The sequence below is a fragment of the Leptosomus discolor genome, chromosome 1, assembly GCF_034619465.1.
Source record: "Leptosomus discolor isolate bLepDis1 chromosome 1, bLepDis1.hap2, whole genome shotgun sequence".
NCBI classification, from domain to species: domain Eukaryota; kingdom Metazoa; phylum Chordata; class Aves; order Leptosomiformes; family Leptosomidae; genus Leptosomus; species Leptosomus discolor.
In genome coordinates, this window is record NC_141391.1 from 48205533 (window position 1) to 48218341 (window position 12809).

A 12809-nucleotide genomic window follows, 5' to 3' on the forward strand; every position below is an offset into this window, starting at 1 on the left:
AGAAACAACTTGTAATCTTTGGAAGAAATTACTACTACATAAAAATGCAACATTTTACAACAGGGAACCCTCCCCTCTTCCTTCCAGGCTAGAATACATATGGTCACAAAGCCTAGGCCTATTTTCATTTAAGAAGGTAAGATAGTAGCTGCGTTTACTTCACAATTCGCCTTGACAGAGGTTTTTAATGATTACCTTCTACAACTTCTCCAATTGCCAGTCTTAAAGTCTGCTTTAGTAGTAAACACAGAAATTCCAGTGGAAATATATTTAATATGTAAGAACATCTTAAGGAAAACACAGATTTTACTATATTTGATTAAACAGTTTTCATAAAGTTTCATTTTAAAAATGAAGGTGCAATTAGACACAAAGTCATTCCACAATTAAAAGTTTTAATGCTAACGAGAAGACAGACATTTCAAACATTGATCATGAATTCTGACCCAGCTAAAATATCCCCACTTTCCATGTATGATGTTGACTTCAACCTTTCCACCAAACATATCTCCTTTTTCCCCCTGCCCACATCCTTCTCCATTCTCTACACTACCTTCTTTTTCAGATGCTTCCTAACTCTACACCTCTGTGTTTGGTTCCAAAATACCACCATTCCCTGCTTTTTGGGTACAGAAATTTAGCTAAGGCTGAAATGATTCTCCATGCCAATTTTTAGGCAAAACAAGTTATAACAGTAAAAACTGTATTTTGGCGATAAGCAAGTATCTGTACTAAGATACTGTCAAGATCCTTGTGAATCATATTCCACCTAGGAGAAGTAAAGACTTTGTTTGGACAGTCCATAAAAACAGATCATCGTGACCTATTTTTATTTTCAGGGAAGCAGAAGTTCCCTGAATACATAAGAATATTTCTTACGTAAACTACATCATCAAAAAATATCAAGCTGCAAAATGAAGTACCCAATGTCAGGAAGCACCAGAACTAAAATGCCAACCATAATTCAGTCCACTTTTGAGTATACTAATTGTGACAGCTTTTTATCTACAAGCACATATTTCTTGTCTCCACAGAACTTCTGGTCACTGTTGAACTGTGTTCCTTCAATACAGTTGTTCAGTACTGTCTTTCCCTATCAGTCAGTATATACTATGTACCAGTAACTACACTTCCTTTTTTACTTCCTTATTTTAGAATAATTACAATCTCTGCAGTTAGCGCTCAACATCGCTATACCTAAGAGTTTCACAAAGTTTCTATGTTTCCGTAATACATCTTTGGCACGTGCATCAAATAGCTTCTCAATATACATAACCATAATGATACTGTAAGTGTTTGAAACTATTGTGCCCATTGGCTTAATTTGCATTGTAAACATCAGTATTTCTGTCAATCAGGTCACTGGTGTCTCAAGATAAATCATACAAAAAGAGAGGAGTCTGGCCAGGTATGAAAATTGTGTTCAAGTAAACTCCACAAGATGAACTCTGTGCAAAAACACAAACTTTGGGCAAAATATTAATGTAAAATGAAATCTTTCCACACAACCATACCGTAAGTATGAATCCATTCTTTCTGGAGTCCCTATTATTTTCAGGATACTCCTTCCCAACAGTGATGCAAGGATTTTAAAGAAAACAAAATCATTCGCAGAACAACTATGCTCATTATTTTGTGCAGGTTCACATACTGCCTACACCACAGACTGAATAAGGCAGGAGTCCCACTGAGTCAAATATATAAAAATGCTGAATTACAACGTACGTCAACTGTGAATTTTAGTCTCTAAAAAGTTACTTCTATAATTCTATACTTTTGTAATTTCCTAAAAAAAAAAAAAAAAAAAGAAAATCCTATCACATCAGATCACATTTACACTATCACAGGTTTTCAGGCAAATGTAAATCCAACTGATCCCAAACAAAATATATAGGCTCACTCTGCACGATGTCACTGAAATTTCAGGAAGATTGTGAGGGTACCAAGCCTTCAGATGAAAAAAGCTGACAATTAAATAAAGAGAAACCAAGACATCCAGCTATCAAGTCCCAACTGTTTCTCTTAATTTCTCCCTTACATCCTGCACTTGAGTTTGCTATAAACATAATTTCCAAAGTATAACAGTAATATGCTGTTCTGATTTGTTTAATCTAAATTAAACTTTTGTGTCAGACTTATAAAATGTTCTTAAACATCTTAGCAGTATTACATTTAATGAAATATAGATAGAGAGTAATTGAATGTTGCAGAGTATTTTCAAAGACTATACTCACAGCTTCAGCTTCTGCTCTTGTTTTAAAAGTAATCACCGCATGGAGAGAAGAGTCATCTATCTGGCAATCTTCTATTTCACCATATTGCTTTTAATAAATAACAAAAAAAAGCTTAGTGAGAGTTTTCCACCTCTAAAAATGCTGTCCTAAATCAAATACCCTCAAAATATCACATAAAATTAGAACAGTGTACCTTTCACAGCCTTAATGCCAGAGTACTTGTCTTTGCAAGGAATACAGTTACTTTTACTTGCATTTCTAAAACACGAAAGTGCTGTAGTCTCTGGATTTGTGATTGTAAACATACAGGTATGAAGTAAAATTATGACACAAAAAGAGGTTCTTCTGCTTCAATACTCCTCTCTTGATCAGAAAGAAGGGATCTTGAGATGATTCCATTAGTCTATTATGAAACTCTTCCACAGAAAGATTTATTAGATGAAGGTACTGTAGAAAAAGTTTCAAAACTTAACTCGATTTCAGCATTTTAAGAACTTGACCCATCTATTCCTGTAATGATCTCTGTGGTATTGCCACCTTTAACGCTGCCATCACTGTAAGCTGCAATGCCCAAGATATCTGTACAGGTGGAGTGCACTGCTGATGTGCAGAGAGTTGTGATACCGTACCACAGAAACAGAAACACAGCCCAGTGCATTTCCATGGAATTTGGTGCAAGTTTAAAATAGCAAATGTACAACCTTCAAAATGAAATTATCAACATTCTTTCTCAGTGTTATACCACTAACACTGTGAACAGAATTGTATTTGCTGATGCTACTAAGTGGTTTTTTTGGTTAATATTTTTGTTTCTTAAAGATAATAAGTTAAATATTCCCTGCAATAAAACTAAAGAAAATACTAAGTTCTGAGCAAATTTACAACCACACAGCAAGCTTTTAACAGCGGCAGATTCTCTATCTTCATTTTTATATTCTTTGCAATCAGTAAAAGTACATAATGAAATGAAAAATATGAAAGGTGACCAGCAAAATTTACTTTAGCAATATTCATAAGGCAGACTAAATCACAATATAATGCTGTAGATTAAAAGTAAGTTTTTTCTTACATTGATCACTGAAACTGGACTCGGAAACATCCTACGGCTGACCAAGTGATTGTATTGCTTTATTTTAAAGTTGTATGTTCTCAGTTTTACACCAAAAACTTGTAGTCATTGCTCAAATGTTCAGTCCGTCATACATCTCTATAGAAAATACTTTAGTTCACCTTAAATACACACACACACATATATAGGGTTTGGTCTGTCATTCATCTCTATAGAAAGTAATTTTTTCCCCTTATAGGTATGATGCTTCCATTTTTGTTCCCCTATATAGGTATGATGAGGTGTATTTAAGGGAAACAAAACATATATGTACATTTATGTATGTATGTGTGTGTGTGTAACATGACACCTTAAAAAACCTGGTATAATAGTGGCAGGTTTTTTTGTTCTGGGTTTCTTGTTTATTTATTTTTTGTTGGGTAGTTGTTGTTTGGTTTGGGTTTTTTTTTAAGGACGGATAGGTCCTCATTGGCTCTTGTTCTCTTGAAAAGCTAATTGCACGGCTGCCAAACAGGCAATAATAAGTACACTGACTGAAGTAGAATTTACTGGACTTACTGGGTCTCGGACTTCTACCTTCAGAGAGGACCACTGCAATTGAATATTGGGAAAAAAACAAACCAAAACAAAAAACCAACCAGCAGGGGAGAGTGGCACACAGACAAAGATGACACAATTTATGCCACTAGGTATTCTTAGGATTCATTCCACAAAATAAACAAATTTCCTTTTATTATAACCTTTTTTTTTAATGAAGGATAAGGGATTTCATAATTTTATGTTGATTTCTCAATTTATTATATTTGCAAATAAAAATTTGCTAAAAATCATGTATCATTTTTTAGACTAGAACCAGAAAAAAGATTAAAAAAAGCTCTTACTTCTTAAGCTTACAGACATGAATAGACAGAAATCTTTGGCTGCCCTGCCAAGATCTGCATATAGTTGCACAATTGTCATCTTGATTCTTAAATTCAGAAATTTAGCCAAAAGCACTGAAAATTTTCATTAAGTACTCGTTAAGATACTTCAATAAAAATAAACAAACTTCAGTTATTGAAAGTCTGGCACTCAGTCAGTCTTTGTTCTCACCATCCCTTCAGTTACTTGATCTTTCTATACCTAAGAATTTGTAGCAATTTTACATATATCCTGAACAAATAAATAATATTGGTCATTAATTTATATTCCAAATTTCCTTTCTTTTTAAGAAAAAAACCAAGCCTTGTAAATGCTATGCAGTTACAGTTACAACTAGCTCAATCAACAGTGTAATTTCTCTTTGTTTCACCTTTTTCTGATGCAGCCTCTTTTTCCATGACCAGGTATATCACCTTAATTTCTTAATAATATTTCCAGATGAATTGAATCGAGAGAAAACAAGTCATAAATAGAAGAATGTCATCCAAAGAACAGAAAAAGTGAAATTGCCACATACCGCAAAATGAGGAAGAAGGTCTTCTCTATCACTTTCTGTAAATGCAGAGATTTCTAATGCCCTAGGTCGATGATCCACAACTGCATGCACGGGAACTCCTCTGCCTCTACCCCGGCCTCGTATTCCTCTACCTCTGCTACGTGATGCACCCCGACCTCTTGCATGAACCCCTCTACCACGAACTGAAGAAAGAATCCCTCGTTTGGCAGCCTAAGATGTTTATACATAACATATTGATGTATTAAAATTCATAATCTAAATATTTAGACAAAATTAACAAACAAATATTCTGATGTTTCCTAAAAACACATCCTCAAACAAGCCTCAGAAAGAGCAGCTTACAGGTCTTAAAATAATAAAAGATGAATATGTTAATAACATCAAAAAGCTAATATTGTTAATTATTAACAGATCAAAAATAGGATGGAAAAAGGAAAGAAGAACCAGCTATTAGAAACAGATATCAAAAGAGCCCTTATCTGTGAGAATAATTCCTCATAGGAGAAAGGAACTGCAGTACCACATCTGAAACTTATTAATGAAATTTTCTTGATGTGGTGACTAACTACTTAATTTGTCTCTTTTATCACTGTCTCTCAAGTTGTCTCTGAAAGTCCAGCCCAGACTTTTATTCTGACCAGAATTAAAGCAGCATAATAGCTTTTGTCCACAGAATTGTGCCGTATGAAACAGAGGCTCTAATGAGCACCTCCAAGGACAAAGTATTTGCTAAAAATTTGGCTCTATGTACTCACTAATTTCCATTCCCACAATACCCGTGTTATCCCTCCTAAAGAACTGGCATGCACTCTCCAGGAAAATTCAAAAGGCTGATGACAGTATCTTTGACAGCCATTTAAAGGTAATTGGCAGAAGTTACTCTAAGTTTCAAAAAAGCACTTTCAAGGATTTAATTTCCACATTTATAACAAGGTAAAAAAAAAAAATCAAAAAAAATCATCTTTTCAAACCGAAATAGATCTGAAGTGGGAATCAAATGCTAAATGAAATCACCGTAACAACATATCCTACAGTGTTTACAACTCAAGCACTACTTCACATGTCAGTGATAGCGGCCACGAGATCAATCTGTTATGGCTTTATTCATGAAATTATTCAGATGATTTTACAGTAGTATATAGTTCACCTCTTACTTTTTGTAAAAAGAATCCTGCAGGTTTAGGTTTTTGGGGTTTTTTGTTTGGGTTTTTTGTAGGTTTTTCGGTATATTTTAAAAACATTTTAAAATAGTTAAATGAATCATCCAGAAAGTTAAAGATTATGCTGATTCAACAATCAAGCTGTATACTGTTTGGGTTTTCTCACAGTAAAATCAGGGCCACCTGGAACAGAACAGCAGGTTACAAGCCACAGAAGCAACAAAAGAATATTGCAGGAGTTAAAATCACAAAAGACAATGTATGAATAAAAGTTTTTCTAAAGAATTTGTAAGAATATTGAAGAATCAAACAAGGGAAAAAACTCCATATCCCTCTTGTAAATTATACAAGGGATACATTTCATGCTGTTCCTTGAAACATACTGGTGTGCTTTACTAATAACTCTGTTTTTCTCCATATACTTTCATCAATATTCGCTAAAGGCTTCAGAATATTCATTTTACTAGCAAAAATATTTTTCTGAAAGAGCTATGATTTTTTTTTTTCCCAATTCAAAATACAAATAGTCTCAATGAGAGATGGAGTAGGATCAGCACGCTCAACTACCGTGTAATTTTATCTTGAAGGAATACCTACTTTTCTATTGCTATTTTACATATAATTCAATTCACATATTTTCTAAAATGTATGATTTACAAATAAACTTTCAGTACACTTACGAAATATTATTCGCCATCAGAACATACATTGTTAACATAAGCTTCTATATCATCTCTGTTCAATTGGCTTGGCTTATTAACAAAACTATTTTCACAATTACCAAAGCTGCATAACAATTTAGTTTTAAAGTAAGATTTTAATGCAACTTAGCCATACGTATGTGCACTGTGTTCATAAGTAGTTATACATAAGACATGACCAAACTTCATTAAGACAAGAGGGATTTAAGCGACACAGCAGCCTGCTTAACAGTAAAAAGAGATAAGATTATCATGCAATTAAATAAAGATTACACAATCATTTAGGCAAGACAGTGCAATATAACACAGAATAACACCCACAGCATTCAGATCTTCTCAAAATAAGATACAGATATGAAGAATCTTGCACAGCCATCTGAATTTTTTTTAAAAGCAATTACTTTAAGAAAAAGCATGTTTCTATACATTGAACACTTCTTGAAACACTGTCTTTGCTTTTTTGCAAATCCTCTTGAAATCAATGCTGTAATATTACTTTCAGCACTTCAGCCTTTTTGGTTAATCTCATTTAGAGGATAATAACACTTAAGAATAAAAGATCAAGCAGTGTTTCTGTATCAAGCACAACACCACCTACAGGCAACAATTTAAAAACACTCCACTCTCTCAAGGTAGTATTACTACCACAGATCTATAAAACATCATGTCATCTAAACGGTTACAGAATTTAAATGGATTGACAATTAAAATTAAAGACAATACTATTCATCTACCTCAGTGGAATTCAGAATCTGATTTTTTAAATTATTGCTAAATGCCTCAATCTACATGCAATGTAATATTGCACTCTGGAAAAAATAGTTTATGATACAATACACAAGCTAATAAACATATACGAAAATATGTGATCAAAAGTTAATTGCTACAAAGTAAGAGACAAACATACTTCCAGCTGTAGCTCTGTATATTTTCGTCTTAATTCAGTAACTTCCTCCCCAGCTTGCATCTTCTTGTATAAATCCAGTTCAGTATCTAGTAACTCTTTCTGCATCTAAGAAATTGTTACGGTAAATCATTAGTTCCACAGTTCACATTCTCTACTGAGGAAACACTTTTCCGATAAAACCCAAGAATCTATTGTTACGCTCCTATCAGCAGGCTATTTCAGAAATACACAGAGACTTAAAGACCAGCCAGCACTGCCCTCCTGGTAAGGTAGAACTCTGCCACAGCACCTCTGTCTGGAAAACATATTCCTAGAAACTCTAAGGAAAAGGGAATTTGAAAACTAGCAGCTGTAGTGGAATTTTAAACTTAACTGAGTTGTGGCTTATTAATTCAGATCACAGCTGTAACTTTGCAGCTATACTGCTTACCACCACATTCAAAAACAAACCAAGCACAAGCTTAGGGGCCATCTTGGCAAGATAAAACTTCAGCGTGTAGTAGTATGTTTCTGAGCTTGGTGATGTCAAACCTTCTAGACTACCACAAAGCCAAAGCCAATGGAATTTTTTCTAAACTAGATACACAAAATAGAAAATGCAAAATTATATGGTAGTGATGATGAGATAAAAAGGGATTCTACAAGAAAAAATGTAGTGCAATCATGAATTAATACAAAATCTATAAACAGCATTGAGAAAAAGCATCTAAGTTTATCACAATTCCATAATGCAAAAAGCACAAATGGTAGTTAGTTCTGTCCAGACCACAGTAGAAAAAAACACAGTAACAAGACCTCTGCTAACAAAAGGTTGGTCTCTAATGCACCTGGAGCTTCCTTCCAGCACACAGTACCTTAAAAAAAAAAAAATTAGAAAGTTCAAAAATACATATGAAACTGAAAAGTGTCCCTGAACGCAAATTTAGACAAGTTCATTGCAACCACTGAGGTGCAGGTGCAGGAAAGGTCCTTATGTGACCATGAAAATTCTATTTGAAGTTCTGTTCCAAATTGAAAGCTTTTTCTTTTTTTTTTTCTATTTTTTTTGTTTGTTTGTTTAAAGGAAAAAGCAGCAGCCAAATGTTCCAGTGACATCACAAATTAAGGATAAAATTATACATGATGGTGAAACACTTTTACATTTACACCCATTGATTCAAAATCAAATCATGTAATGTATTCAAAGGCTGGTTGTCAAGAGACGAAGCTTTCGCAGTTGTGACAGGTGGAAACCAAGTATCACCACCGAACGATAAAGAAGGGGTTTTTTTGTTTCTTTGCTTTTTCCTGGAAGCTTTAAAAGAAAAAAAGCTGGATTATTCAACTGGCAACTTCAACCTGAACCCTTTTCAGCCCCATTTTCTGATTATCTACAGTATCCACAGAAAAAAAATCCATTATCTCCTGTTATGATGGTTTTCAAAGTTTTCAAAATTGCAAACAGCATTTCTCTCAAATCCCACTGTGTTGCAACACATCAATGACATAGCAAAACAATTTCTGAAGGTTAATAATGACCAGCAGTTAGAACTCACAAAGCAGCCACCAACAATGGTGTCGTAAACATTTCAGAGGTTTAATTCTAGTGCTCTTAATGAAGACTTCTCTTTTATAGAGCTGTGCCAGGTCTCAGGAAGAAAATACCTCCTTCAAGATACACCAAGAGGCAGCAAAGGTTTCTACACTCAGGGGGGAAGAGTACTTTGTAATCTGCATGAACTGGAACAAGATAAAAATAGGTAAAGATAATGGCACAGGCACGTGGGCCTTATCTTCAAGTTTGCAGGGTCTTCTGAGCTGCCCGGGTTTTAAACACTAAGAAAATGCAAGAGAATCTACATCAAAGTCTTTCAGAAAATTGTCAAAGTTGTAAATTTTAACTGAAGACTCTGTTAATTTCTCACTTTCACAAAGGTCATAGGGATTGATTGTTTTCTTTCTTTGAAATGTTAACAAAATAATGCTTACAGATAATGCGCAATCTCCCTGAGAGGAAAGCTATCAATAAAATCAACTTTTCTACCGTTAGGTATTTTGTTCATTATGAAATGGGTTTGCTTAAAATGTTCCTTCACATTCCATATTACAAAGGAAATGGAAAACCAGCTCAAGAACTTTGTTAAAACTGTAATTCGAATTAGTATATCACCCCACTTCACCAAGTAAAAACAACAATCACACAAGGAAGTGGTGGACCAGGTTGCCAAGCCAAGGGTGATGTGGGCAGAAGAGATCTCAAGATCAACAAAACTGGGTTGAAGGGGGACTATCTCAAGCATACACATACCAAACCACACAAATGAGGGAGGGCCTACAGAACAGTATCACAGGAGAAGATCTCATTTCTTTCTGGGAAATCAGTGCCCCTCGGAAGGGTCTGTACACTAATACCCACAACAAGTGAAACAAAGAGGAGGAACTAGATGTCTGTGCACAGCTACAGGGCTACAATCTCACTGGGACTACAGAAACATCATAAGAAAACTCACATGACTCTAGTGGTGCAGTGGACAGATACAGTCTCTTAAGAAAGGACAAGACAGGATGGTGAGGAGCAGGAGTTGCCCTTTATGTGAGAGTGCGGTACGAATGCACAGAGTTCTGCCTGGGGGATAGATGATGAGCCAGTCTAAAGTTTATGAGTCAGAATTAAGAGACTACACACTATCTGATCAGGTAAAAGAAGTAGATGAGGTCTTCTTCAGACAACTGGAAGAAGCCTCCTGTTTGAAGACCTGGGTATCTGCTGGAAAGGCAGGACAATTTTCAGGAATCACATCCTCTGAGTTCCAAAGCATGCAGGAAGCAAAGCAAAGGTGGCACGATGCCTGCCTGGACGAACAAGGAGATCCTAACAAAACTTAAACCCTCAAAACAAGGCGTACAAGAGGTGGAAGAAGGGTCAGATCACAGAAGGAATACAGAGAAACTGTCTGAGCATGCAGGCACTGGTGTGGAAAGCCAAAACCCACGTGGAGTTGAATCTGGCGGGGCGGGGGAGGGAGTGGTGGTGGTAAACAAGAAGAAAGGCTTCTGCATGTCTATCAGCAGCAAGAGGAACACTATGCTGTGAAAAATGTGGGCCAACTGCTGAATGCAAAAGCGGACCTGGCAACAAAGGACAGAGGAACAGTGGAGGTACTCAATACCTCCTACTCCTCAGTCTTTACTGCAAAGACTTGACTTCAGCAATCCAGATGCTGAGACTAGTGGAAAAGCCTGGAGCAAGACTACTTACCTTTGCTGGAAAAGAATCAAGTGAGGAAACATTTAAATAAACTGGACATACACAAAAACCTGGGACCCAACAGGATGCAACCATGAAATACTGAGAGAGCTCACTGATGTCATTGCAAAGCCAATCTCAATTATCTTTGAAAGTTCACGGCATTTGGGGGAGGTTCCTCAGGACTGAGGAATCACTCTGATCTTCAAGACAGGCAAGAGGATCTGGGGAACTACATGCTGGTCAGCCTCACCACAATCCTGGGAGGATGAAGGAGCAAATCATCTTGGAAACCATTTCCAAGCACATTAAGAACAAGAAGGTGATGGAGGAACGGGAAAGAAAAATCATGCTTGAGCTTAACAGCTGTCAACAACGAGATGATGGGCTTGGTGGACGAGAGCAGAGCAGTGAAAGTTGTTTATCTTGACTTCAGTTAAGGCCTTCAACACTGCCACCCACAACATCCTCACAGCCAAAAGGATGAAGTGCTGACTAGATGGGCAAACAGTGAGATTAACTGAAAACTGTCTGAACTGCTGGGTTCAAGGGGTTATAATCAATGGCGGAAAGTCCAGCTGGAGACCAGTCACTAGTGGTGCACTCCAGCAGTCACTACTGTTTAACATCTTCATTAGTGACCTGGATGGTAAGACAAGAGTGTGCCCTCAGCAAGTTTGTGGACAATATAAAATTTGGAGGAGTGGCTGGTACACCAGCTGGCTGTGTTTCCATTCAGAAGGATCTTGACGTGCCAGAGAAATGGGGCAGAAGGAACCTCCTGCATTTCAACAAAGGGAAATGCCAAGTCCTGCACCAGTGGAAGAATAACCCCAGCCACGAGTACAGGTTGAGGGATGCCCAGATGAAGAGGATCTGAGGGGTCCTGGTAGCAGAAAAGAAGTTGAACACGAGACAGCAATGTGTCCTTGCGACAAAGAAGGCCGACAGCCTCCTGGGCTGTATTAGGAAGAGCACCACTGGCAGGGCAAGGGAGGTGATCCTTCTCCTCTACTCTGCAGTGATGGAGCCACACACTGAATGCTTTGTCTAATTCCAGTCTCCCCAGCACAAGAGAGTGTAGACTCTCCAGACATACTGGAGAGAGTCCAGCAAAAGGCCACAAAGATGATTAAGGGACTGGAGCATCTACTATATGAGCAGAGGCTGCCAGAGCTGGGATTGTTTAACTTCAGGAACAGAAAGCGGCAGGGGGAGGGGAACTTTATCACGTGTATAAATATTCAGTATGGATGAGTAAAGAAGGTATCCAGACTTTTCTTAGTGGTGCCTGGTGACGGAACAAGACAATCCCCAGAGGTCCTTTCCAATCTCAACCATTTTGAGCTATTTTGTATTATCAGACTATTTTTTTGTCCAGTCCAAGAATTTACTGGACCACTGCTGGGGTAAGATAACTGTCATGAGTTAAAATGCTGCATTTAAGTTTTCTAGTGAAGAATTTACCAAGTTTTCATGATGCAACTTGCTTCTTCATTTCTATGGGTCTGGATTCATTTCCTTGCATGTGACAAAATCCACAACCAACTGGTTTTTTGGATCAAAACTGATATAAACTATTTTTTTTTTCCCCAGCACTGTACATCACCAGCAGAAGAGTATTTCTCAAAAACATGAGGCTGTAACAATCAAATGTAGCTTTAAAAACACTGAGAATTGCTAGGACTTCTATAGCTCAAATTCACTCTACAGGTAGGTAACTTCCTTCATATCTCTCAGAAACATTTTCTCACCAGACAATGTCCACTCACTCTCAAAAACATAAAAACATGAAAAAAAAAAATCACTCACTTCCAAAAAAGAGAAGAGTATAATCTTATTATAGCAGTGCCTAAATTCTGGGATTATTACCCTTAGTTACCCCTCTAAAACACAGTAGGATATTCTGCTGCAACTGCAGTTGTTTTAAGAGGTATAAACTGACTTCCAGAAATTATAATCTATGCCTATTTTTGGGATAAAAATATGGTGCTTCAACTTTTTCCTGACTGATGAACAATGTAAGAAGCTAAACTGAGTACATATAGGTCATTTCAGTATTTCTTCTTGATAT

General features: G+C 36.6%; 1 protein-coding gene across 5 annotated transcripts in view; it reads right to left on the reverse strand.

The window, feature by feature from the left end:
* The window catches only part of RBM26 (RNA binding motif protein 26), a 59913-nt gene that overhangs the window by 6898 nt on the left and 40206 nt on the right, over positions 1-12809 (reverse strand). For all 5 annotated transcript variants that reach the window (XM_086476708.1, XM_086476718.1, XM_086476702.1 and 2 more), the window contains 3 exons: positions 7510-7614; positions 4742-4951; positions 2235-2321 (listed from right to left, as the gene is read on the reverse strand). In XM_086476708.1, coding sequence (XP_086332834.1) covers positions 2235-2321; positions 4742-4951; positions 7510-7614 — 402 coding nt within the window. The remainder of the gene's footprint in view (positions 1-2234; positions 2322-4741; positions 4952-7509; positions 7615-12809) is intronic.